At 50.7% G+C, this 26,916-nt stretch overlaps 9 protein-coding genes across 9 annotated transcripts; 5 read left to right on the forward strand and 4 right to left on the reverse strand.

Moving 5' to 3' along the window:
- Positions 1 to 216: 216 nt before the first annotated feature.
- On the forward strand, positions 217 to 730 carry PC9H_004288 (uncharacterized protein; the record flags this gene model as incomplete). Its single annotated transcript, XM_036773875.1, has 3 exons — positions 217 to 344; positions 414 to 544; positions 597 to 730. 3 exons carry the CDS (start codon positions 217 to 219, stop codon positions 728 to 730), a joined length of 393 nt encoding a protein of 130 aa, XP_036635348.1.
- Positions 731 to 3,290: 2,560 nt separating this feature from the next.
- Positions 3,291 to 4,135, forward strand: PC9H_004289 (uncharacterized protein; the record flags this gene model as incomplete). The annotated part of the gene is made up of 6 exons (XM_036773876.1): positions 3,291 to 3,385; positions 3,445 to 3,531; positions 3,585 to 3,645; positions 3,701 to 3,862; positions 3,913 to 4,014; positions 4,073 to 4,135. The coding sequence occupies 6 exons, from the start codon at positions 3,291 to 3,293 to the stop codon at positions 4,133 to 4,135; spliced, it is 570 nt and encodes a 189-aa protein (XP_036635349.1).
- A 1,002-nt stretch (positions 4,136 to 5,137) lies between these two features.
- On the reverse strand, positions 5,138 to 7,625 carry PC9H_004290 (uncharacterized protein; the record flags this gene model as incomplete). Its single annotated transcript, XM_036773877.1, has 5 exons — positions 5,138 to 5,234; positions 5,295 to 5,776; positions 5,826 to 5,925; positions 5,977 to 6,085; positions 6,140 to 7,625. The coding sequence occupies 5 exons, from the start codon at positions 7,623 to 7,625 to the stop codon at positions 5,138 to 5,140; spliced, it is 2,274 nt and encodes a 757-aa protein (XP_036635350.1).
- Positions 7,626 to 7,862: 237 nt separating this feature from the next.
- PC9H_004291 (uncharacterized protein) lies at positions 7,863 to 10,355 on the reverse strand (the record flags this gene model as incomplete). The annotated part of the gene is made up of 4 exons (XM_036773878.1): positions 7,863 to 8,348; positions 8,399 to 8,498; positions 8,546 to 8,654; positions 8,714 to 10,355. 4 exons carry the CDS (start codon positions 10,353 to 10,355, stop codon positions 7,863 to 7,865), a joined length of 2,337 nt encoding a protein of 778 aa, XP_036635351.1.
- Positions 10,356 to 10,556: 201 nt separating this feature from the next.
- On the forward strand, positions 10,557 to 10,988 carry PC9H_004292 (uncharacterized protein; the record flags this gene model as incomplete). The annotated part of the gene is made up of 3 exons (XM_036773879.1): positions 10,557 to 10,722; positions 10,790 to 10,891; positions 10,942 to 10,988. 3 exons carry the CDS (start codon positions 10,557 to 10,559, stop codon positions 10,986 to 10,988), a joined length of 315 nt encoding a protein of 104 aa, XP_036635352.1.
- Positions 10,989 to 11,487: 499 nt separating this feature from the next.
- Positions 11,488 to 13,839, reverse strand: PC9H_004293 (uncharacterized protein; the record flags this gene model as incomplete). Its single annotated transcript, XM_036773880.1, has 4 exons — positions 11,488 to 11,548; positions 11,602 to 11,679; positions 11,734 to 11,841; positions 11,891 to 13,839. The coding sequence occupies 4 exons, from the start codon at positions 13,837 to 13,839 to the stop codon at positions 11,488 to 11,490; spliced, it is 2,196 nt and encodes a 731-aa protein (XP_036635353.1).
- Positions 13,840 to 15,837: 1,998 nt separating this feature from the next.
- PC9H_004294 (uncharacterized protein) lies at positions 15,838 to 18,837 on the reverse strand (the record flags this gene model as incomplete). Its single annotated transcript, XM_036773881.1, has 7 exons — positions 15,838 to 16,569; positions 16,623 to 16,756; positions 16,809 to 17,015; positions 17,070 to 17,201; positions 17,254 to 17,433; positions 17,489 to 18,379; positions 18,432 to 18,837. 7 exons carry the CDS (start codon positions 18,835 to 18,837, stop codon positions 15,838 to 15,840), a joined length of 2,682 nt encoding a protein of 893 aa, XP_036635354.1.
- A 1,219-nt stretch (positions 18,838 to 20,056) lies between these two features.
- On the forward strand, positions 20,057 to 20,791 carry PC9H_004295 (uncharacterized protein; the record flags this gene model as incomplete). Its single annotated transcript, XM_036773882.1, has 3 exons — positions 20,057 to 20,397; positions 20,455 to 20,521; positions 20,573 to 20,791. 3 exons carry the CDS (start codon positions 20,057 to 20,059, stop codon positions 20,789 to 20,791), a joined length of 627 nt encoding a protein of 208 aa, XP_036635355.1.
- Positions 20,792 to 23,088: 2,297 nt separating this feature from the next.
- PC9H_004296 (uncharacterized protein) lies at positions 23,089 to 25,826 on the forward strand (the record flags this gene model as incomplete). The annotated part of the gene is made up of 3 exons (XM_036773883.1): positions 23,089 to 23,793; positions 23,844 to 25,010; positions 25,071 to 25,826. The coding sequence occupies 3 exons, from the start codon at positions 23,089 to 23,091 to the stop codon at positions 25,824 to 25,826; spliced, it is 2,628 nt and encodes an 875-aa protein (XP_036635356.1).
- Between the last annotated feature and the right edge of the window lie 1,090 nt (positions 25,827 to 26,916).

Below are 26,916 nucleotides of genomic sequence, written 5' to 3' on the forward strand. Positions count from 1 at the left end.
CGCAGCCTATGCACGCTCACGTGCGCGCACCGCGATTTCTCTTACGCAGGCCTGGAATTCGGCAAAGAATGCTGTGAGCTCCCCCCTGCATCGCGCCCGTCGTTCACTTGAACACGCTGATTAAACATGTGTATCTATGTTCCTCTGTTTTTCGCGACAGATTGCGGATACTTGCTCAATCCCGCCGCCACGCTGACGAGTGATGCTGAATGCAACATGCCTTGCGCAGGCAACCCCGAGGAAGACTGCGGTGCTGCCGACCGGATTAGCGTCTACTACAATGGCAATCCTTTGCCCACCGTCCAACCTACCGCAGGAACGTTCTCTTACACGGGGTGTTACACGTGAGTACATTCCTCTCTTTCCTCTCACCTCTTCGACTTGAAAAGCTGATGCATGAATGTCAACAATAGGGATTCTGTATCGAACCGTGTATTGCCGTTCAAGGCGGATTTTCCGTTTGGCACTGATCCCGATAGGTGCACTGCAGCTTGCAAGACCTCGGGATATCAGTACGCGGGTCTCGAGTTCGGGTCTGAGTGCTGTAAGTTGGGGTTTCTTCCAATCATCGCTTAGTATGTTCATCGATTGTCTAGGGTGTGGAGACTCCGTCGCTCTGGGAATACGGCAGTCAGACGACGAATGCTATATGAGGTGCCAAGGGAGTGCTCTACACATTTGTGGTGCTCCTGACAGGTTGACTCTGTACGAAGACAACGATGTACAATAGGATCACCGCGGGTGGTGAGACTGCAATGGCAATGGACACACGTGGAAGTCTTGCTGTATCCGGGCAATAGGGCACTGACGCTCTCAGAGAAACCGAAGATAAAATTCCAACGCAGACATCGTTACCGTGACCGCTGTCTGCTTAACTCAAACTCTGGTCAGAAACCCATTGCCGTCTAAGCACTCGCGTACGGTATACTTCGGCATGCTTACCTATCTCGATCCTTGAAATGGTGTACACGGCGTTGATGGGCATATATCGTCTGACATCAGTACTTGTTGGATTCACTTACGCAGAAGATATATAGTGTTTCCCTGACTAGTACCACTACTCACTGTTTCTCAACGCGTTCACACAGGACAATAGAGACTACCTGCAAGACTTGGTGATCCATGCTTTGTACGCGATGATAATTTCTCCCGCTGGATATATGACTGATATACGCACAGAGGTTTCTATGTCTGAACACTCTACTGGTTATCTGTGCAATAATCACTCACTTTGTGGTGCGTTGTTTACACCTGGGAAGTCAAAAGAGGATCCACCAAACAAGACGCAACCGAGTCTTGACCACGATGGCTTCTCTTGCTTTCAAGGAAGAGAAGATCGGCTTGCGATCAAGGCCAGGATGGGGCACATCGGAGATGGTGGGTTATGTTTGACATGAAGAGAGCACCGACTGAGGATTTTGAGCTCCCGTAACCCAGTTGACGGCAGATGGAATGTGTGACTCTGGGTAACCACTCGGCGATGTTCTACCATGCATGTACTGTGGTCAACAATCATGGCAGTATATAGGAGGACGGGGAGAAACGACTTACGATACGAGAGAACTCTGCCGACTCTCTTGACTGTATCCCGAATGTTGGCTCGCTCCAGCAGCTTGGCGATCGCTGATGAGGTTCCTGGAAGTGGAATTCGATTTGAACAATATTTGGTAGTTGAACAACAAGGAGGCCAGCCGTCCGTAAATAGGATATAGAAGCCAAGAAAAAGACCATGATACATCGCTCGCCTTGTAGTGAGAGGGGAGCATTTAACAGTCATTGCAATATGCTGCACATATATTGACGTCGTTGACCAAGATTTTGAGTTGTAGCGCTGTTCAACATCGAAATCGTAGAAATACCCGGCGGTTAGTCCAGAGACGGGCAGTGTCAGAAGCGACACTCATAAATCAGTAATGTACAAAGAAAGCTCCCATAGATCAGGGCTGGAAAGTTTAGTGACATGGTAGATGGGTCATTCGCAGTGTTGTACGGTCGGTGACCAGAAGTGACTAGTCAAGGTCAGAAGTACGGTCAAAGGTCGGGAAAAGTCAGTTTCTGACCTGACCTTAGATGAGTGTGGGAATCGGAGTTAGTGCCAAATATGGTAGTATTCTGAACCGCGAGCTTTCCCCTTTTCCCCCTGATACGGCACCTCTCCCAACGATTATACCACTACTGTAAGTCATCGAGCCGATATTGTAGGGTTGTAGGACTAATAGAAGCACCATATATACTGCTCATCATCCCCCAGATATAAATAAATAAGGTACAATAATTCATGGTAAGAATTATAATTGATAGTTCCAACTATCAGTCCATCCATGCCTCCCAATCATTCCTGGTAGCGAGATCTCTTCATCGACCATCCTCAAGCGAAGTTGAAGCACGCTGATACATTTCAGGGTGATAAACCCAAGGCAATAGTCCTCCAAACATTGGATATCTAGCTATCAGCGCAGCTCTTCCCGCAGCTTTGATGAGGAGCTCGAGTTGTATGACATGCTCAATTCGGATGCAGATGGCGAGTTCAACAACTAGGTACTTGATACTACGTTAGATTCAACTTTATTATCATGATAATTACTGTTTAAACTACCCCCCTGAAATCCCTGACCTCCCTGATCCCCTAACTAAGCTGCCTCCGACCGTGGAAAAGGTCAGGTCAAGGTTAGGTCGTAAAGTCACTGACCTTTCCGACCTTGCGACTTTTCCTGACTTTACCCTGACCTGCACACGTTGAGTCGTTGAGAAGTATGTGTTCCGGTGGGTCCGTCTTACTTGACGCATGGGTGATACCACTCAGTCTGCCGGTGACTGGCCCGGCCAAAACAATTCAGCCTACAAAAGGATGATGCACCTGCGATACAATCCTCGACGACGCTGCGTGGCTCAAAGTGTGCCTCGTGTAAGTAACCGATCACCTCGTCGTAGTCCGCTGTCTCCGTCTCCTGTGCTACTAGATACAACTGTCGTCAGCGTCTCAGGGATATTCACTTACGGAGGAGGGGGGAAATTGTCTTTCCGTTCGATCCTTGCACATAGTTCGCTCCTTTAGAAAGGTGATCCGCAACGAGACTACAGGGATCAGATGCCCTAGGCTTCTGACACTCAAGTGTTGTCCTCGCTGTCGAATTGAATATTCAATCCGGTCTTCGGTGACTGATTCAGTTGAGACTCAGCGAACAGGCCACGTAGTCACGTGACACGGTCCCTCCCAGTAGTATTAAGTATAGGTGCTGCTTCGAGGCTTCTTCAGCAACGCCCACCAGCACGACGACTTCTACACGAATATGCCCTCAAAGTTCAAGATCCAACAAACACCGCTAGAAAAGCACACTGCCTTCTTTGATACAGACGGAGACGGTATCATTTGGCCCCTGGACACGTACGTTCAACCGTCTCGCTGCGAGTCAGTGGGGTCATAACTGGGTGCTGTCATGGTAGCTTCGCCGGCTGTCGTGCCATTGGCTTCAACCTCTTAACTGCTGCACTATCTGCAATAATCATTCATTCTGGGCTGTCGTACGTCGTGTCGAAATTCATTTGAGAAGTGCGAGGTTTAATGAATTGGTATATTGGCACAGGTGGGCCACCATGCGGTTCCCTGACCCATTGTTCAGGCTCCGTGTCGACAAGATGGAAAAGGTAAGGGATTCGTCGTCTAATTGATACTTAGGACGGGAGCTAACGACGCCCCTAGGCTATGCACGGCTCCGACTCCACGAGCTACACCGCCCAAGGCGACTTCGACGAAACCCGTTTCGACCACACCTTCGAATTGTACACCCAGCCGCCGCACACCAGCATGTCGTTTGGCGAGGTCATTACCATGTTAAACGGCCAGCGAAATGCTTATGATTTCGTAAGTGAATACGTGCATATATATGCGTACTGACCTTGGTCTTGGTGTAGTTCGGGTCGTTCGCGGCGCTGTTTGAGTGGCTCGCGATGTATCTGCTCCTGTGGCCTGCTGATGGGCTCATGAAGAAAGAAGACATCCGCGCTATCTACGATGTTCGTCGTCTTTTCTGTGAATGAACAGGGTGAATACTGATCATCCGCATCGACGCAGGGGTCCCTGTTCTACACCCTTGCCCAGTCACAGAATGGCTCCAAGAGCAAGAACAATGAATAGAATCTTTGGCCCAGGAACTTTCGCTCAGGACAAATCAACACTCTCGAACCAAACGCATATGCATAAGGACATTCTCTCCCTTCGCTGCTTGCCTGTAATATTCCGATTCTAACAGGCTTCACATACACACACACGCACGCTTTCTCTCTCTCTCTCTCTCTCTCGCTTGCAATTTGACATTCAGCCGCATAAACACAACTGTGATTGTAGATACAAGGATTCGTGTATGTACACGACGGACGACGGACTTTTATGCTCTTGTGTAGATTAATGAACGGTGTACAGTTGCACCCATTCTGGTGGACATCCGGTCAAACTGACTTTCTGTCGGATTAGCTCGTGGCCAGGGTCTTCTGAGTGATTCTTGAAGTTGAACGTTATTGGATGTTGTTGAACTGGCTGAACTCCGTGGTTCGTGGTATGTCTTGCTGGAATGCATATCCTGCCTGTATGCGCGTACATCGCGTCTCCTCTTCGACATCGTCTCGCCCGAACCTCTCATCATTTATGCAACATATGCTACAAGTTTGAGCGTGTATGGTGCCGAATACTAGGCTTGACTGATTGATTCCTGAAGGCAAGGTTGGGGGAGGTTGGCCGTGGGCGAGTCCATCGGACGTTCTATACAGAATGATATTGTAGTTCTCCATTTCAAAATGCACACTAGTTTCGCGCACGAAATCGAGTCTCTAGCAATAGCACAAGGACACGCGGCTACAAACATGCCACAAACACATAGATATAGATTACCATCACAGCTATAGTCGCTGGAAAGAGGTTGAACTCAATCGCACAGTAACACCATGGCGGCGTCTGAGCTTGATCAGCTATCATGACACTATTACTTAGCTGCACCACCCTGTTGGTGTCAAGGAAGGCTGCGTGCTTGCTTGCGGCGTTCACTGCATTTTGGATTTCGGAGGCATGTGTGATCCCGCACTCTGTTTATACTGAGGGAGGTGATATCAAAGGGGTGAACTGATGAACTAGATGTCGTGAAACTTAAAAATGCAAGTCTGTATCGTCCTCAGACTGGCCGAGAATTTCCTGAGCGTATGAAAGTTTGATCACAGTGGTTTGTGGCAGGAGGTACAATAGGCTACCTGCAACAGCGACATAATCAACAAATACGAGGTATAGTCCAAACGTCGAGGCCTACTTTTCATATACAGACTTGATAGGAATATCGGGAAGCGCGGCACATTTATCCAGGCCAACAGAAGTGAAAGCTTTATACGCATCATGGTACAGTTGGGTGAACTCGTTTTCGTCGCACTGCTTGCGAAGGAATTGTCTGTGGGCTGCAGCGAATCTGCTGGACTGGAGGAACCACGCGTGAAGTAAAGGCTGAAATATAGCAAGGATTCCGGAGAGATCGTCCTCGATGTCTGCCATCCGCGATCCCCAATCGATCTCTAGAAGCCTCACTTTGAAATCCGCGAGTGAACCCAGATCTTCGCCGTTTATATTTTTCCACCAATCATCTTCGTCCACTGTCCTTTCGCTCGCAGGTGTCCATGCAAGGGCGTCGTACAAGAGAACCCAAGCGAATGACTCTAGGTCATCGATTGGAGTATGTACAACTGCTTTGTTCTTCGTCCAGGAGTCTACCAGGTTCGCCGATGTGAACGGCAGGGTCCCCTGTGATGCAAGGATAAACCATGGCCTGTGGAAGATTCTGAAAACTCACAGGTCGATCTGAAGCCTGCGGAGGAGTGCCCCACTTCTTGGCGACATCCCCATCGATGAGGACCGCGCTGCATTCATTGCTCGTAACTATTCCGTGTAAGCTGGGGACAATTGAGCACGTCAGACGCGCTTAGAAAACGGAAGGTACCCACATAGGCGGAATTTTCCAATCAGACCGAGAGATCTCATCGAGGAAAAGTATGTTTCCGATACTGATGTCACGATGGAGGTACCCCCCTTCCGTGAATAGCGCACAATGTCCTAAGAGCAATGTCAGAATGGGTGAAGTTGCAAGCGAGTTGGCACCCACCTCACCTATCATTGCATGGAGCAGCGCACATCCAACTTGCTGGAAGGTCATCTCCGGAGTAAGACGTGCACCAACAGACCCCATAACGATGTGTTTGTGGACCCGAGACTCGTACGGCAGCATATCATCCTTCGTGTCAATGAGCACCCTCCATGGCGCGGGCATTTTGTCGGCGGGGATTGTAAAACACAGGGCATCATATTCTGCGATGATATAGGGGATACCAATGAATCCTTGCACGGCGCTGAACACTTCAAGCTCCGTTATCCGGCCAAGAGGTTGGTGGGAACATTTGACAATGAAGCATTCGGGGAGTGGCTCAGCCAGGATGAGCTCTTGTGTGGACACTACATCTTCCTGACTTCCACCTTCCCTCATTCCGCCTTCCTCGTCGCCTTCTTGGTACACTTGAATATCATCAGGTTGCCGATCATCATAATCGAACGGATTCAGGCATCTCCACTCTAGACCGCCGCAATCTTCTTGAGGCACCACAAAGTACCGGGTTATGTCCTCAGCGGGCTCCTCGCACTCCACATAATACACTGTGGTCACTCGCCCACGAATAGCCTGACGACGGCAGCAGATGTAGTGGATGAAATACTTGATATTGTTGAAGGAGAGGTAGGCGGGCAACTGCGTAGGCACATATCCAGCCTGTGAGGGCTCTCGCCAGAGCCACATCCCGACGATGGTGGAGACGAAGTCTTTGAAGCCGGACACTGTCTGGAGTTGCATAGCATGCGTGGCGAGCACTCCGCTACGATGATAGAATAACAGGCGGAACGTAGAAGTTGAGTGATCCAGAGCCAAGATAGGAATGAAGATGCGATGATCTGACGCTGCGAATAGGCAGCGCGCATACGCTCCAGCCTGCAGGACGAGCCTCTTCCAACAAGAATTGACTTCTCCTGCGAATACGGTGGAATACCAGGACGCTCTTCCCTTGTTCAGAAGCAGCTTTGTGAGAGCGATAATACTCGGCCTCAATGCACATTCGCCTGTCTCCTGCATTGTTTTTGCATAATGTTTGAATCTAACGTCTCTGAGATATGATCGTTTGAACTCCTTTGGATAGCATGCTGCGAACGCCTCGACAGTCTTATTGAGAAGGGTAGTAAACGGTCCGCAAGAAGCAGTTGCAGCTGAGGTTTCGCCAGGCCAGTCCTGCATGTCGCTGATATTCAGAGTCTCTGGGGTCGAACACTTCCAGATATCTGCCTTCCCTAAATGCTCAATTACTTGTTCGACCGTCTCTGCGTGAGCAGGACAGAAGTGGTCGGCAACCCAGTCGCCTTCGTAGGTGACATGTTGCAGTTCATGAGATAGAATATTGCCGACTGCTTCCTGGGCGTTACGCTTTTGTATCACTTGGCTGGTGGTCATGGTTTGCGTATGGGGGGAGCGCACGTTGGATCTGAGATTGTACGGTGTATGTTGCATGGAAATGAAGCGGCGGCCAGCATTGAGACGCTTCTGTGAGGTGGCCATGAGAGCGAGAGTAGGAAGGGATGTTGAACAGAATTCGACCAAAACGCGATCACGGGACACACTCGCTTAAAAATTTGGATTCATTGCGAAAGTAGGCCTCCGAGGCTCAGCTCGGCTGGCCATTGGGCTAGGCTGTCATGAAGTGCACGTCGGACAAGAATCTTACCGTCGAGGGTAGAACACAGAAAAATTTGCTTTTGCTGGTGGGACCGACAGAGCTGGTAACTACAGTTTGGTCTACTGTTTGTGTACAGATTTGATAGGAATATCGGGAAGCGCGGCGCATTTCTCCAGGCCAACAGAAGTGAAAGCTTTATACGCATCATCGTACAGTTGGGTGAACTTGTTTTCGTCGCTCTGCTCGCGAAGCAATTGTCTGTGGGCTGCGGCGAATCTGGTGGACTGGAGGAACCACGCGTGAAGTAAAGGCTGAAATAGAGCGAGGATTCCGGAGAGATCGTCCTCGATGTCTGCCATCCGCGATCCCCAGTCGACTTCTAAGAGAAGCCTTTTAAAATCCGCGAGGGAGCTCAAAGTGTCCTGGTTAATCTTTCCCCACCAATCATTCTCGGTTGTCGTCCTTTCGTTCGCAGGGGTCCATGCAAGGCTGTCGTAGAGGAGTACCCAGACAAACGACTCTAGGTCATCGATTGGTGTCTGAACAATTGCTCGTCTTTTTGCCCAGGCGTCCGTTAGCCCCGCCGATATGAATGGCAGAGTCCCCTGGGATTTCGGAATAAATCCATAGCCCACGGCGTATTCTAGGAACTCACAGATCGGTCCGAAGCTTGCGCAGGGCTACCCCACTTCTTGGCGACATCCCCATCAATGAGGACCGCGCTGCATTCATTGCTCGTAACTAATCCGTGTAAGCTGGAAACAATTGAGCACGTCGTGCTTAGAAAACGGAAGATACTCACATAGGCGGAATTTTCCAATCAGACCGAGAAGACTCAACGAGGCGAACTATGTTTCCGTTACTGATGTCACGATGGAGGTATCCCCCTTCGGTGAATAGCGCACAATGCCCTAATCGCAACGAGAATGAATATAGGGGAATTCAGCAAGCGAGTAGACAGCTGCCTCACCGATCATCGCATGGAGCAATGCATAGCCAACTTGCCTGAAAGTCAGATCCGCAGTGAGACGTTGACCAATGGACGCGATAAGGGTGTGTTTATGAACCCGAGACTCGTATGGGAGGATGTCACTCTCCGTGTCAGTAAGAACGCTCCATGGCGAGGGCGTTTTGTCCGCGGGAATCACAAAGCATAGTGCATCGTATTCGGCTATGACATCGGGGATGCCGATGAATCCTTGCACGGCGCTGAACACTTCGAGCTCCGTTGTCCGACCAGGAAGCTGATGAGAGCATTTGACAATAAAGGATTCAGGGATGCCGCCATGAAGAAGCAGCTCTTGCGTAGTCACCACACCATCGTCATCCTGACTTTCAGCCCCCCCGCCCTCTTTGTCGCTCTCCTCTTTGTCGCTCTCCTCTTTGTCACTGTCCTCTTTGTCGCTCTCCTCTTTGTCACTGTCCTCTTCGTCGCTGTCCTCTTCGTCACTGTCCTCTTCGTCACTGTCCTCTTCGTCACTGCCTTCATCGAACTCGAGGGCCTCGTGTTGCTCGTCATGATAGTCGAACGGATTCAGGCATTTCCACTCTCGACCACCACATTCCGCTTGAGCCACCGCAAGGTACCGGGTCGCACCCGGGGGCGGTTCCTCACGGTCCACAACATACACAGTAGTCACCCTCCCACGAATAGCCTGACGACGACAGACGACATTGTGAATGAAGTATTTGATATTGTTGAATGAGAGGTAGGTGGGCAGCTGCGTGGGTACATATCCAACCTGAGAGGGCTCTCGCCAAAGCCACATCCCGACGATAGTGGAGACGAAGTCTTTGAAGCCGGACGCCGTGCGGAGGGCCATATCGTGCGTGGCGAGCACTCCGCTACGATGATAGAATAACAGGCGGAATGTAGAAGTTGAGTGATCCAGAGCCAGGATAGGAATGAAGATGCGATGATCCGAGGCCGCGAACAGGCAGCGCGCATAAGTTCCAGCCTGAGGGACGAGTTCCTTCCAAGAAGATTTGACTTCGCCCGCCAAAACGGTTGAATACCATGACGCTCTTCCCTTGTTGAGAAGCCACTTTGTGACGCCAACGATGTCCGGCTTCAACACAAATTCTCCTGAGACCGACTCCTGCATAGTTTTTGCGTATCCTTTGAATCTCACATATCTGAGATACGAATGTTTATACTCGCTTGGATAGCACGCCGCCAATGACTCGACGATCTTGTTGAGAAGGGTAGTGAACGGTTCGTAGAATTTGGTTTCACCAGAGCGTTTGCGAGGCCAGGTCTTCATACGAGCGACATTCAGGACATCTTTAGTTGAAGGTTTCCAAAGATCCACCTTCCCCAGATGTGCAATTACCTGTTCGACCATCTGCGCAGGAGCAGGACAGAAGTGATTGGAAACCCAGGTGCCTTCGTACGTAACATATTGTAGTTCTTGCAAAAGGATGTTCTCGAGTTCTTTCTGAGTGCGTTGCTTTTGAAGCACTTGGTTTGTGGACATGCTTTGCGTGTGTGGCGAGTGCACGTTGGACTTTAGATTGTACGGTGTGTGTTGCTCGACAAAGAACTGACGAGCACGCTTGGGCGGCGTCGACGGAGGGGTATCAGGATTGCGACGCTTCTTTGAGCCGGTCATGAGGACGACCTTCGAAAATGATACTCTTGATTGAAGTAGTCGAAAGTAGTGGTCTTAGTTGAAGTCGTCGAAAGTGGTGGTCTTAGTTGAAGCGACGAACCTGAAACAACCGCGTGACTTGCGCCACAAACGCGTCGAAACGCGGCGTCTAAGAGTTCCCTCTCTCTCATCCCCGTCGAAGGTCGTCACCAACATCTTGCCATGAAAGTGAAGATCAAGCAATGGAATGCAGTGGCGCAATGGCGATGGGACACTGGGAACAAGGATGCTGCAGACGACGAAGAAGGGGACGTCTGTGGCATCTGCCGCGTCCCCTTCGAAGGCTGCTGCCCCTCGTGCAGGGTGCCTGGCGACGATTGTCCGCTCAGTTGAGTGTCCCATCTACGAGAGCGCCGGCGCCCAGCGGCAACTGACACGAGAAGCGATGTTTGTAGTATGGGGAGAGTGTAGTCATGTCTTCCATATGCACTGCTTATTGAAGTGGATCGGGACCGCAGCATCGAAGCAGCAATGTCCGATGGACAGAAGACCGTGGGGTGCGTTCTTCATACTCTGATGATGCTTGACTTCTTACAATAGGTATTAGCTACGGCAGAACGAAGGGTTGACAACGCTCCTCCTCCGACTACATAACACCCATGAACGCCAACGGAATGTGAATCAATTTTACAGTAGTAATACATTGTACGTTACGCAACCTGTAGCCTGGGGATTTTAGATATCGTACGCAACATCAGATCTTGTCATGATATTAGGACCACGAATAACACAACAGAACACGAGCATGAATGGGTTGAAAGAAGTTAAACGGGGCGAGGAGGGCTTCTGTTGGTACAAGAATTCGAGTGAGCGAAGGGGTGATTAGGATGTCAACGAGGGCATGAAAGTTCGAGAAGAAGGTACACGTGGATAGATAGCAAAGAGTAGGGTGGGCACATATAAGGTTTGTAAACAGAGACGGCGACGCCAGCCACTAGGGGACGAAGGGGTGCCGACGTTGGTATAAGTTCCGATAGGTAAGCAAATCTAGACAGGATATATCAGTCCAAGATATGTATACATCATTAGGAATCTCGGGGGATCTTGACGGTGAGCAACATCAGGTTTCTTTTAGGTTGTAAATCGATCACGTTTATTGCTCGACACTGGGGCCGCCTTGGAGAGAGGCCATCCATATCCTCGTCTTGTATAATCTGAGCACGACAGGTTAGGAGTTGCTGGGAGGGGACGTCGTGCCTGGACACACCTGAAAAGTTCCCTGACAAGCTCTCTGAAATCGATTCTTTTCTCGGCAACAAAGTAGAAAGTCAGCTTGCGCCGATCCCTGAGTCCATGATCAGGAAAGCATTCGCGATGAAGCACTAGCCATGTCACGCACCACTGATATTCAGCATCTACCACTTCCATAGGCAATTTCTTGGCGCGGACCTTGCTCTGACAGAGCTGTAGCGCTTTCATTTCATCTTGGAGTTTCGTGACGAGCAGACTAGTAACGAGTTAGCTTGAGCTGGCATTTACGCGATCGTGCGACTCACTGAGCGTCCTGTTGTTGTGCCTTCGCATAGATCATCTTTGGATTAATCTCTTTCTTCCCTACAGGCTGGCCGCCGCCAGGGCTAGTCGGCTGTCCATCTGAGAAACTCATCGCCATCTGCTGCTTCTGGAACGCCTCCACCTCCGCCAGCGTGATACTATCATTGATAACCTTACCCAAATCCTTTCCACGATCAGCTTCGACGATGACCAGGTCCCCAACGCGGACGTCCAGGGAAAGGTCGGTCAAGTAGTATAGATCCGTTCTGCCAGCTTTGAACTCCACGATGTAGAGCGGCCAGGAGGCGGGGACGGCATGCAGAGGAAGACCCTTCCCGAGTTCGTTGAGAGGAGATTGTGCGTCCGAGGGACGACGCTGGATCGGCTGAGGGTAGAATCCACTTTGGTGTTGAGCATGCATGGCGCGCGCACTTGAAGGAGACACGGGGGAGGTGACTGAACCGGTGTACGACGGAGCGCGTTCACGGGTATACACGCCACCATTATGTTGTCCGACGTTATGGTTCTGCATGGCGATAGTGTGCTGCGGGAGATACTGGATCCCCTGCCCTGGGATATAGCGAGCCGTCAACTCTGATTGTTGAGTAGGAGTCTGCCCCTGCTGTTGTGTGGACCTGGAACCGGAAAGGAACTGGTTCTCAGCTAACTGCTGGTCGAATTGCGTCCGCGGTGGGCTGCCTCCGCCGGTTCCGCCGTCAGACGGGGTGTGCATCTGTTGGCGAGAATAAGAGGCGCTCGTCTGGATGCTAAGCTGGTTCATCGGGAGATACGAGGCCAGACGATCGGCTGAGGGAGGGCTGCGAGACAGCGGGGCATAGATGGGGAGCGAGGACGGCTGGCTGGTAGGCTGCTGTGACGACGGAGATCGAGGCTCTGGGTTGATGTTGAGCAGGCCCAAGTCGCTAGCTAATTCATCGTCGGATATCATGAGACCCCCGCGTCCGAACCCAGCCTGCGTGAAAGCGGGACGGCTGGGCTCGTCGTTACCTTCAGCGCCTGGCGCGTTGAAGCCGACTACATTGCCTCTCCTGGGCTGAACGACACTGACGCTGTGCCTGCGACTCGTCGTCCCGCTACCCCCTCCGCCGTTTTCATCGCGAGGGGGGTTCATCCCCGACCACAACTCTCGGAAGGGGCTGTCGTCGACGAGGATCTGCCCGACATCCCGAACGAACGGAGACATGTTTGAAGGATCAATGGTTTGTCTGTGTGAGTAGCCGTTACCGACGACGGAGCCGCCAGTGACGGGGGAAGAAGGTACGTGAATATTGGTAGGGGATCTACCCAATGTTCCAAGGGAACCGTACCGGCTTGTGCCTGGTGGTTTGATCTCCCCGTAGCGCGACCCCGGGATGTTCAGAGGGTGCGAGAAGCTTGATTCGTTCCAGCTGGCCATGGCAGAGGAATTGAGATACGGACTACCTACCGCCCCTGCCCTAGTATTAGCGAGTGACTGGGAACGACTTCGAGTGATGTCCTGTGTGTACGTCCGCCCCCGTCCGACATTGAGAGAAGATGGGAAGAATCGCTCATCGTAGGTGTCCGATATTTCCGACTCGTCGTCCTCGAACGTGGATGGAAATGCCCTGTCGCGCATCGCCGAAGAGAATTGGGATTGTGGGTGGGCAGAAAACGACGAGCTCCGCATCGGAATGGGCTGGGGCAGGCCGCCTGAACCTCCTCGCGTGGGGCTCAACAACCGCTGACCAGACCACGGCGAAGTCCCCCCACTACCAAAGCTCGAGGGCGTCACATTCGGCTGGGACGGCGAGGACTGGATGTTTTGCTCTGACCTCCGAGGGGGCTGGCTGGCCGCACGCTCCCTCAAAGTCGCGGTTCCGTTCTCAGCTAAACTTGAGCCCAGAAAACGATTCTGTCGATCCTCCTCGTCTTCATCCAAAGCCGGCTGTGGGCTGCGATTCTGCTGCATCGTGCCCAATCAACAGAATGTGCTCGTGAGCAAGGGAAAACGCGGGGTAAGAAGACAGCGTCTGGAGATGAAAATCGAATTTCCAATTGAAAACTGGGGAATTGGAATTCGACCAACTACAGAACTCCTATGTCTCAGACCCTCAAAATTGAAGTTTTCAATACGTCGGCAACGCACCACGGCCCACTTCGTGAACTGAAATTATCCCTCCCTTTCTCCGTTGAGCCTCGTGCAGTACTGTCGGATCTAGGAGACGAAATGTATGAGTTTTGAAGCCGGGAGGTTCGTCAACGTAAATTCTAGGTAAAAATGTGGAAAAGAGAAGGAGAAAAGAGACGAGTATGGAATGTCTATGAAGAGAGCAGCAAGGAACGGCTGAGGACCTTTCTACGTTGTGGTGAAGTCCTGGGAGCGCTCTATGTCCAGCTGATCCCTTACACCCTTTGGGCCTTATAGGGGTCACATGAACCCGCAAACTTGAAGTGCCGCCTAACTCGAGAGGGCTAAACTGAATTGACACGTTGATTCGTATTCCGTTTGAATGGACGTCCACATCCCATGGGTACACTGCCCGGCGTCCTGGGTGGAGAATGCATCTATTGCGGAGCATCTTCCCGACAACTGTCGCCCATGAGAGAATAGTATTGTATACAGAGAGCACTTGTGCCCAGCTTGAATCGGCAGAAGTGTGCCAGTATCCTCAAATTCACAGCGCGCAGAATGGAATAATGTAGCATGCACAAGTGAACTGAGCTACCTTGATCATTAACGAAAGAATGAGTAGGCAATATTCTCACGGTCAATTTGTGAATCCTTGTCCTCGAAATATTTGATCCGGTAATCGTGTTGGTGAATATACGAAGAATGCTATTTTATTAGTATCGAATATTCCAAAACGATGTGCTGAACAAAATATGTTCTTGGATATCGAGAAAGAATTAGTTGGTGTTTGTGGATAAGCTCTAAGCCCCTGTCAGGGGCTCTTAGGAGCACGATCACTAGAACATACGTTCCGTAGCACTCAGATTTTTTTTCACCGGACATTGTACCTATTTGTATATACTGTACTTGGTATAACTGAAGGACTTCTCAGATCTCAGTGCTCAAGTTCAAGGGCTTAACAGGGCATGATAGAGTGTGGAAGGTCATCCACACTCCCATACTTGTTGCATCCTGCTCAAGTCGTGTAGAAGTTCACAGACCCCAGGTTTCTGTTGTAATCTACAAGCGACAGCAGTCTTATATGACAGAGTTCCTCATAGGGCAGGCCCAAAATGACCGACCGTTCCCCACTCCTAAGGATCCCCTATTCCTTTGTTCAAAGCGTTAGAAACTCCTCGCAATACGGCTCCCCCGATTATGGTTTCCCATATACATATATACATTGGCGACTATACTATAGCTATAAGCCCAATATTCAGTTGGGAAATCACTGGCTACTCACTGCCAAGCCGCTATTTCATCTTTTTTCTGGTGTAGCTTTTGTCGTTTGCGACGGCCCTTGGTTTGCAACGTTGCTTGCCGTGCATCCACCTAGTTTCATCTATGGGACCGTTCGTGATATTATTCTTCACTTTATCTCGTATTAGCCTAAAGTTGAATAAGGTCTGCATCGATGCTCGCTACTGAATAGGCAATGCGGGATATCCTGAACAACCTTGATACGTAGTCAATATCTCAATCACACCATTATGGGTCCAATGGTCTCAGGATGAGGATTACTTCCTGTCTGCCATTGAGTCTGAGACTGTTGCTTACTTACAAACCCAGTGTACAACGCACAACTTCTTCAAGGGATGGTTCACACGCAGTACTGGCATATTTACACACTACATATCCCATGATCATCCTGCACGTTGGGATCGGAGCCCTCGTCAGCAACTGTCAGCCGAGGGTCGCAAGCGAATGTACACGTGCTGAGTGCAAAGTGAGTGCAGGAGCCCCCGTGAGGGCGGCGCAACTGGTGACGAGGCCGAGAACGAGAGAAGCAGCACGCGACTAAACGTCGAATACTACGTCCACGGCCTTGAACGCTGTATTTCCCGGCCACACGCTAATCGGCACTTCGCACTCAACCATCTCGATGGCCACGTCCTGCCACCCTTCCTCCCCGCCATCATACACAACACCAACACCAACACCACCCTCTTTATCGGCCCTAACGCCGTCATATTCCCCATTATCTTCCTCGTCCTCCCCACCCTCATCCCCGTCATGATATTCCCGCTCACCTGAGCCCAGAAGCGACGCGACGATAGAAGCAGCCCACGATCGCGAGACTCTGTTGCTGGCAGCCGCGGATTTATTCCCACCGGATCGATGCTGCGACTGAGCAGCAAGCTTCAGAAGGTCAGGTTTCTCCATGGGTGCCAAGCTCGCAGGGGCTCGCCAGGACGATCCCCATACCCCCCGGGGTCCATCACGAACTAGAGCCTTCGTCCGCACGCCCTCAGTGCCCGGTCGTGACGTCTCAGAGGCAATAGCAACAAGGAGACACAGCCGGACTTTCCACTCAAGCCCACCCAGCTTCTGCTGTGAGGAATCTGGACCTAGGCATACTTGGAACGCAGGGCTAGCATCAGACGGGATGTCCAGTGCGAATGTCGTCCTGAGAGTCGAAGCAACAAACGCCGAATATTGCTCGGCTTGAACTCGGCGAAGATGTCGCGAAGTCGACGGCGGTGATATGGAGGAAGGAAGAGACTCTCGTGCCTCAAGGATAGCGCTTAACTGTAGATCACTTGGTCAGTAGGGCAGAAACTGCAACATGCGTTGCTTCGAACCTTCAAGACACGGGATCTACCCGTCCTGTCATTAAGTTCTACCACACCAAATACGGTCTCGCCCAGTCGGTACGACGATTTGGGGAACGTCAAAACGGCGACCTTTACACCGTCCTTGCCCACGTCATAACAAACTACAGCGTTTCGTGAGTAAAGACTATATATGGCGAGCGAAATTCACATTGCCTTTCTTTGGATTTCGAGTCAAGATCTCCACAGCCTCTCTACAGCCAGACAAACCAGTGTCATTCTCTGTAGAAAGGCCCCTTCTTACGTCGTCCTCCGGGCTGCTAGTGATACGCCGTACGGAATCAGGATTGGAGCTTTTATAATGAAAAGATTGAAGCAGCGACCGGGAATACCGCTGGAGATCTTCAAATGTTCCCATCTCACCTGAGCATAATCCACATAATTAACCTACCGTTATATCGGGCGGTATAAGCGTACCTGTATGGGAAAGGGGGAGTTTCTGCTTGTGCCTCCCCGTCTCCTCCACAACCTTCGCATTTGCTTCAGCAGGCGACTTTATCCGTCTGGCAACAGGCCACAACAAATCATAATGCCGAGGAAGCCGACCAACTACAAAACCGTATAAGTCAGTAAGAAAGTGCAATGAACACGCATGGCAAACCTGCAACGTGGTTGTATATTCGTATTGGAACCTTCATTACCCTGCTAATGCTACCCGGGCCAGAAGATTTCGCAGACCCCCCTGCACGACATGTTCCAATCACTAGCTCATATGAGAACCTCAACGTCCGACCCTTAAACGTCGGAGGAAGGTTATCTGGTAAAGCAATTTTGTACGTGTCTATAGAGACGATTTTAGTAAAAGGATGGGCGCTAGGTCAGGAAGGCAAGCTTACAACTTCTGGACTCTCCGGGTAACAGAGCCAAATCCACGGCTAGCATAGTCGGCTGTTCCTCGAACATAGGCACAGGGGCTTCGGGATCAATTTCCTCTTCCGAAGTATCCCCAACACCGATACCCAGACCAACAGCTTGGGGAAACGCAGTCGTCTCAGGCGGGGCAGAGCCAGGAATACCTGTCACAGAAAGAGTCCGCCCTTTATGTGTTGGCGCAAAAGGGGACTTTATGCTAGGTGATGATGCAGATGGTGAAAACAGTGACATGATTCCGGACGATATGGAGGCCGACCGACTATGTGTCCGTCGATTTGGGGGACGCGAACTTGGTGTGGGATAGCGAAGCGATGAAGTGATATCCATACTCCCACCGCCTACGACTGTCCGCTTAGACAAAGCCGAGCGCATGTACTTTAGCGCATGGGCCTGGTCTGGGGTTGGGGTCGTGCCTGGGAGAGGTGTAGCGTGGAGAGTGCCAGAGAGCTGGGCATATGAATAGAGAATAAGTTCGGTGTTGGTTTGAGGGAATGAAGACGAAGTGGTAGTGCGCGGCGGCACTTGAAGGTCGTGTCTCGGCGGTTTCCCTAGACCTATTTGTGGAGGCCGTCGAGGTGGGTAAGAATGTGTACCTGAGGCCGCCGGGTTTGTGAATGGGAAGTTGAGCGATGCACTTGGAACTAATGGGGAAGCTGCCAGCGGCGTCTGTGCTAATGGCGAAGGTGAAGTGGATTCGGATATTGGATCAAGAGAGAGGGAGAAGGTGGAGGCAGCAGCGCTGGGTGATAGAGGAGTGGCAATTTTTTGACCATCAAACACGGATTGTTTACGAGCATGGGGATGGTTTGGTCCCAGCGGAAGTGATGATGATCTAGCCAGAGCGTGCGGAGTCGCTACTCCGATGCAATCAGGTTGCCACTTCTCACAATATAGAGCAGTACTCACAGGCGGTGCGCTTTAGCTGCTCCTCTAGTTCATATGGAGCTATGGCTACAGACAATGATCGCGACTGACCCTTTGAAACGCTATCCTTCTCGCCCGATGTCGACTTTCCGATTAAATTTCGCCTCGAAGGTGGGCCGTCACCCATGCCCATTTGAGACGGTATGGATGGAATCATGGCTCGCGGCGTGCCTGGTGATGTTGGCGGTCTTGCCAGCGGTGCAGAGCTAATGGAATGTGCTGCCCGCTTGTGCGTATGCGATGAGGCAGTTCGGGGAGGCGGGGCGTCTGGTGATCGTGTATTCGTGAATGTAATCCGCACAGTGAACGGTTCGCCAGCAAAGTAACATGACTGCGAGGGTGTCACCACCACTTGTATGGCGGCGTCCGTGGCCGTTGTAGATGCCATTGCTGCTAGCGCGACGCACTGTTATCTGATATGCTCAGTCGTGTCCATTCCTTGTATTTAGCCCACCCAGGTTGCCGAATCTCTCACCGTTGTCCTTCGAGCTCAGTCGGAGCCGCTTGAGTGCCTGGGAAGTGGGGACGTGGAGGGGGCGGGGATATTGAAACCGCAAGCCGGTTGGGGTCGGGAAGCAAAGTATTTTCTATGTGCCGGGCCTACGTGAGTTCAACGAGTTTCAAATGCTTCAAATCATGATGAATGAGGGACGAGAAGAAGTACCTTCAACAAGTTCTATTAGTAACTCATCGGTGTAAGAACCATCTTGCTGACTGTGGGAGGGCGCAGTACTTTACTCACAATTGGCTCTGATTGTGGGAACAATGGCTGGGGTTAAGTCATCCCGACGAGCTGACAGAATTCATATTTTCTTTTCCGCTCACTTCGGGCCCACAGCAACTCAATTGATGATCTGGCGGAGGCCTCTGGACCTCTGGTGATTCTTTGCCTTAAACAATCTGATCGAATACCCTCTACTGCGCTACTGCGCAAGTAAAGGCAAAGTGAAGGTGTTACGATCAGAATATAGGCGCTTAGATCAGGTTCGTGGTCTACTTGATAAAGTCAGTTTCTTCCTCCTCTTTCGCCGAAGGCCGAGCTGCATGGATCTCGCAGGAGGTCGTAGCGTGAAAGGAATGAGAGAAGATATTAGATTTGGATTGGATAGCTCAGGTTAGTGTCCCATTCCAACCTAAATCATGTACGAATTTTCGCTTGATTGATATCTCTTAACAGCTTTATATCCTCCTGATAGTAACACACGGCACATAGGTCCTAAATGGGATGCTCAGTGATGTGTTATCTGTATCCGCAGCGCTCCCTGTCCCAGTACATAATGTACTGGGAGATGGCCATGGTCACCTCCAGCCGATTGTCAAAACACCCCCAATTTGTATCGTTGAAACCTGACGACCACGGGCACCACTGTATCACTTCGTCAGTGACTCGTTGCTATTTCCCGCGCTGCTGCATCACAGGCGGCGCGTGCTCGATCGAGTTAGTACCGTCTTGAGTGGTCTGGGACTCCTTGCTGCAACGTCCGCTTCACTTCCGAGGCTGTGGTATGGACGGGAGCAGCTCATTGGAATATAAAATGTGAGGTCCTTATCTACTCACAGTAACCATTGTCTCACCCAGAAACCCTTCAGTCACCCCATCGTTAAGTATGAACACCCCCCGACTCCGAGCGTTCGTGGATTACCACCGTTACTTCACATCCATCGAACCCCGAGCTATCCATACCGCGAGCCCTTCCAAGTTGCTGTACTTCTCTGCCGACTCCGTCCTGAACTCTACGTTGAGCTACAGGACGGATGTCAGCTACGTAGTCGAAAGTCATTCCGACGCGACTCACGTCACCACCACTGAGATTCAAAAGGGGATGGATACAGCGCCCTACGTCGTTGTAACCACCGGAAGCCTTTTCTCCGACAAAGTGTCCATTAACGGGGAAACCGCTGTACGAATCAACAAATGGTTGTCACCGTTGAAAACTTTTGCCATGTTGTACGTCAACTCCACTCCATCGCCGCGCAACTCCAATATTGACCCATATAATCGTAGTCCCGTTAAATTTGAACAAGATGGAGGTGTGTACATTTGGAGGTGTCAAGGAGATGGTCAACTCATAGTGAGTTCTCCTGTATTGTGCGACGTCAGAATCTCATTCTGATTTCCTTAGTTGTACGAAGGTGTCGACTCCCATACGCCCATTGCATGGTTTCAACGCAGTCGTCGACGATTAGTGAATAATTTGCCGACCGTCCATCCTGCGTCTCTCGCACTCCAACCCGCCGCCGTGAAGATTCAAGACATAGTGGTGGCGTCCTTCTTGATTCTAGAACACAAGCGAAGAACGACACTCCAAAAGCGTTCAAACTCCAAAATTCTGCCTCGGTGAAGAGATTACCTTCATAAACTTGATGTGAAGTAGGTGCCAAACCCTGCACAGGTTTTCGTCAGGTTGCTAAATGTTGTTCAGGTAGATATCTGATCGTGATCGTGACATTGAGGATTACATCCGTCTATTGTGGACTATGTCCCCTGGATTTTCGGACTTTCAAGCTCGTTCAATCAATTACAATTGCACCTGCTGCACCACAGACACTGTAGCTTCCCGGAGAAGACTGAAAAAGTAGTCAAACCCGTAGACTTACGTTTATCTACGTAGATATATAGATGGCGAGGCGATAGTTCTGATTTCTGTGTAGTCAATCAGTTGATTGACCAGAATGTAGATGGTACATTGATAGCGCATTCACCTTCCCACCGGAAGACTGCTCATACAGCATTGTCTCTGTATTTTAGCGTGGACGCGTCGCTCCCTTGACTGCGTCAAGTCTGCGTGTCAAGCGGATTCGTACCCCAATAGTTGTACGATATTGCTCCAACTAGCTAAATTACTAAGTGGCACTACCATTTGAATGACAAAGTACGTAGATACTCCGCTGCTATGTAAGTACATCCTGCAGTAATTACTAGCACTTCGTAGCGAGCCGCCGCCGGCGCGTCCCGGCGCGGATCCATATTTAATCTTGCTTCAAGTTCCACACCTCAAGTGGCAAGGCAGCACCATGCCAGCAGGGCGGGAGGTCTTACTCGCGGGACACGCCCCAGTATATATGACTCTCTCAACTCCCTCCTGTGGGTGAAATTGGCATCCATTCAGGCGACCCATAGTCACCAATTCTCCATTACGATTATCACCAACGGGAGTTCATTCGGAAGTAAATTCGCAAAGCACGAAGGACACCTCGCGCAGCGCGTCAGTACTAACGCCATTCATCCCCTCGGCTCACGTAGAGGTGGGCGGGTTGGTGCAATGTCTACGTTATCGTAATTCTCTGCCCGCGACAAGTGGTGGAATCTTGTGGAATCTCAATATAGCTCGGGGCACGAGTCGATATTTACAGCAGACGGCACACACACGCTTCGTGGATATTGATATTGAGTACGCGCCAATGTACAACGTCTGCTGTTGATACAATCCGCGCAGACAGCAGAGATCTGGTAATACACCAATCCACGAACTGGAGTTACTGGACTACGTACCCCAGAACGACCCGTCCACCATTCCAGAATTCATCGATCAACCTCACATTTTTTGGCAGAAATCGGAAGCCAGAGTCAGCGAGAGTCCGAAAGATCTATCACACTGTAGATAAACCAGAGAAAATCGAGGGAAAGAAACATTCGGACGGCCCAAGTTTCGCTTATTGCTTGTTCGTGTTTGCACGGGCGTGGCCACCCTTTTAGAGCAAGATGCTACGCTCGCAACAACATCTTAAATTCAAACTTCACCTCGCCGGCGATTCCGAGGGCAAGACTATACAAAAACATATATCCCCAGGCGTCTGGCGTCTCTGCATATGATATGAAATCGAATTCATGCCCTTAGGCACTCAAACATTCTTAATATTCACACTGCACTTGACCAGTACCTAGTACGGTTACGTCCAGGGTGAATGGGAATCCTCGCCCGATGGCAGTTGCCTGCGAAATATCTGGCACCGTATCATGCTTATCTTTTTGTGATAAACCGAAAGACTCACCTCGAATATCTCGTTCCTTTGCCTCCCTCCTCTTGTGGCCCTATCTCACCCCTCGCCGCTTATCGCCCATCTACTCGCGACGGTAAAGACCTTCAAGTCTTCTCCACGAACAGGTGACTGATGTGTAATGAACTTATTAGCACTTCAAAGCGAACTACCCCCAGCACGTCCCGGATCCATATTTAATCCGGGGTCCTGCTTCCAGCACACCTCAACCTAAACGCCCTCGCGGCATACACGTGTCCGAGTCCTCGAACTTTCCTTTGCAATACGGCCATTCGCACTTATTCTGTTGCTGTTGAAAGCTTCAATGACATCCCGTCGTGCTAGGACTCTTTCGAAGATATGGTGGAGTAACTTCGGATGGATTCGGAAGAATCTCCAAAGTCATTGTGTCTGTGGCACATCAACGAACGGACAGCGTGGTCTCTGAGACTTCCAAATAACAACTTCCAGCTCTCACACAGCCCTTCGCATCGCCTCAAGGCGTGCGTGCTATTAACGAAAGGCTCACACACCGTTTTGACTTGACCCCAACTTGACCCCACTCGTCGTTCACTTCACCGCAACTTATGACCCACCAAGGTGAGCAAACTTGTTTTTATTGTCTATACAACACCCCGTACTCACGTCGAATCATATAGAAATGGCATCTAATCTTGGTGGCACTGTCACTGATGGCATAAAGGATGTATCTGCCCTTCTTCCACTTCTGGGCACCGAACAGTGCGAGGAACACGTAGGCTCGGCTCTCGTTGGTGGCTTCCTCTATGCCGCCGTCGCTCCACTCTCCCTCTTTGGTAGCCTGGGGATCGCCCGCGCCGGGGGGAAGGCCCTCATGGCTTGCATCCGCATCAGGACGTTCATGGGTGCAAAATTGCTGCGAGACGCGGGGTTTGCGCCGGTTGGGAAGGCACTGTCACAGATTATGTGGGATGGCGAGCGCCATGTTGCTGAGAAACAGCTGACCGAAATGCTCGAGAAGCTGCACATCACCGACATGGAGAAGCTGTCCGTGGAGGAAAACAGAAGGAATTGGAATCTGCGGTTGCTGTGTTGTTTACTTCCCGTGGCCGTTGCAAGTACAATGCCTTACATCTACTTCATCAGGAACGACCATACCGACGCGAAGTACGCGCGATGGTTATACCCGCTTGTGAGGTCCATTGGTGGTTGCCTCACAGCCACTATGGTCCAACTCATCATACAGACGCGTCTTTTGGAGATCATCAAAAATCGACTTGTTTTTCTCAGGCTTGATGCTATCGTCAAACGCGACAACATTAATCCGCCCGATTGGTGGGACGCTAAAAATTCGTCAGAGGTCACCCTATATCAGCTCTTTGCGAAGGTCAGTACAAGTTATCTTTGCCGCACCGAAAGGCAGGCTAATTCTAGTAGAAATATCGCGGCGTCCCAGGCTCAGAGGCCGAGAAACTGTGGAAGGCGTTAGAGCACAGTCTGACGAAGGCAGACAAAACCCTGAAGGCCCAGCCCAATGTTTCTCAACAGAACCAGGACCCAGAGGCGGGCACACCGGCGCTACCGAACCACCCAGTTGTCCAAGAAAAATACAGGCCCTTCACAACCCCAAGCTATTTCCACTGTATGTACATATTCCTCGTCATCTGTGGCATAGGGCTCTCGATTGTGGGATACATCGGATCCTTCACCATTGTCTCGAACGACGGCAAGACCAACACGAATTCGAAAGGGCCCCTAATCTGGCTCGGGGCTGAGATTGCACTCTCCCTTTTGCGCATGTTGATATGGTCCTTGAACCCGCCGTTCGACGAGAATACCGGCCTCACCTTCAAACTCAAACTCCAAAAAAATAACCCCTTGCCAACATGTAATAAATTCAGTGAAGAACTAGAGGCGAATGGTGTTATCCCGCTGGCTCGATCAGCCGAATTCCTTGGTCAGATCACATCATTCGTGGGCTTGCTAGAGCTGTTCGAAAGCGTTGATGATGGGGTCGCTCTGTACTACACGATGTCAGCCCAACGAGAGCCGATGCCAACCGAGCAAGAGCCGGCGCCAACCGAACATCAGCGGGTTCTTTATATCACAATTTACGAATACACGGAAAATATTACGCACTCATTCACACTCGTCTACTTGCCTTCCTCTAACCAGGCAAAGACTTGTTACAATTCCACAATAGAGGTGCAAGACAGCGGCGACAACGTCAAAAGCAATAGTGAAGACAATGTTGGCCGGTTATGCGCACGGTTGCGCGGGAAGGTGTCGATGGCAAGCAACCACATAACCAATAATAAGGCATTCGTCAAGAAGCTCGACGACCACTGCGCCTCCATCTTCAGTCAGCTGCAAAACAGGGCGGGACGTGACACCCCGGAGACTCAGATCACAATGACATGGGCGCTGACGGAACCACCTAAAGGCGGGGTCAAGTCTGATACTCGCGGTGGGAGTCCACCGTCGGTGGATGAACTGGCGTATCTTCGCGTGGGTGAGCTCGAGCGGTCTAAACGGAACTTCTGCTCAAGCAGGAGGACGTGGATGGATGCGCGCATTGCTTTCTTAAAAAAGCAAAAATACACAGTGAGATCAAGGATCTTTTGCCCAAATTTTGCCTGACTAGCTATTAATTTGTTCCTTTAGCACCCAATGGGCACGCCAGAACACGCGGCTGCAAAGTACCTTATGTTGTACGAGTGGCAATTCCTAGAGCAGATGCTCGTATACGAAAGCAGGGAACTCGAAATCATACTGCTGTCAAGCAGCAAGACGATGATCTTACGGCTGCAACAACGTCCAGAAGGTCGAAACCTAGATGCAGTGGCAAAGGAACAGATATCCGAGGCTATGCGCAGGGTTAAAGACGAACAGGCGCACGCGAATGAAAGGCTCAAACAGCTTGACGGGGAGATGGGAAGCTGGATTACCGACTATTGGGGCCTCACGGATGATTCGCTGGAAGCATGTATGCCGATGTTCTCAAACCCCATCCGGCGACTATGGAAGCAGTTCATTGACGATATGGAGGGTCACAAAGAAAATGCTCTAGAAGAAAATAGCCCTCCGGCCCTCCCTGAATCTGAATACAACCCTTTCCTGACAAAGACCTTGGCTGCACTTTTCGGCGTCTTCGCATCGTCGAACTCGCCGACTGAAAAATGGGACGCGAAACAGAGTAAGTTCGGGAGCGCTGAACAGGCCAATGCGGCCCAACGGGACACTATGATCGGACAGCTGGGCGTGGACGTTCAAACGATGGAGGAATGGCTGGAGCTGTTCATCCCGGCTGTGCATGTTGCTCTTGAACACCGCGACCTCCTCTGCGCGTATGATGATGTTCTCCGTGGATGCACTAATTTAGGGTCTGGCACTCAGCAGGTACGTCAAACCTCCTCCTAATTCAGTAGTGGAAGTTCACGACTACGTTGGAAGGGCAAAAGTTGAGCAACGTGCAAGTATATCTTGTAGTTGCGTTATGGGGGAAAACTTCGGAGGGTGTTGTCTGACACATCCAAGTCTAATGCCGGGCTCAGTTTCTGCAAAATAATCCTTGATCGCGCGGCCGCATTCAACATTCAAGTTGTTGACTTGGGTTGTCCGCGACTGTAATATTATTAACTATTGTAGTAGTAAATATATGTAGTGATCTGTAAGTAGATCAACCTATGTGCAATGCGAGGGTCCGCCTCCGGCAGGACAAGTCTGTGTGACACCTAAGTGGTATACATGTGAATGTGTGAATCCAGTACAAGAAATGTGTGATGTGCTGTCGGAATGACTCCGGAACGCTCGGGCTCAATGTGCTCGCTTCGGAACGACGAGGAAGGCAGGAGAATGATAAGGACGGCAGGAGAAATACAACAGCATAGTTCAACTTGATCTCGGAATGCGGAAAGCTCTGATAACGGAGGGAAGACGACTTCGGACGGACTTGGGCTTCAGGCTGCAAGTGGGGGAAATCAAATCTGGTTCTTCTAGCTACGAGTACATGAGTATTTTGTAGGTAAAAGATAATCATATGTAATGAAGTTCCAAAACGCAAATCGATGAAAGTAGGGATAATGGGGATATGGAAATCAGAGTATTAGAGTATGAAACAAAAGCAATGAAGAGATATGTCATTCCGAATGCGGCGGTCGTAAACACGTGCTTCCGCCATGTGCAATCGAGTCCGAGGGGACGGAAAGGGGTGGATAGGGGATAGGAGTGCTTCGGCATACACAAACCGGAAGGGTGCAACCCTTACACTATACACGTCGTAATAAGATCAAAAATATACTATCCACACAATCTCCAAGCCGGACAAGTAGGTGTGTGTCACGAATGAGCCAGGTATAGACACGGCAGAATGCGGAAATAGCAGGTTACGGGTACCACATACGCATCTATGCATCCGACTCAATCGCAAATGAAGTTGTTACAGCTGATGTCAAAATCGTAGATACTGCCCGAAAAATCAGACGTCCGCCACCTGCCATTTTGGGCCATT

The sequence above is a fragment of the Pleurotus ostreatus genome (assembly GCF_014466165.1).
Source record: "Pleurotus ostreatus strain PC9 chromosome Unknown scaffold_2, whole genome shotgun sequence".
In the NCBI taxonomy this organism is placed as follows: Eukaryota; Fungi; Basidiomycota; class Agaricomycetes; order Agaricales; family Pleurotaceae; genus Pleurotus; species Pleurotus ostreatus.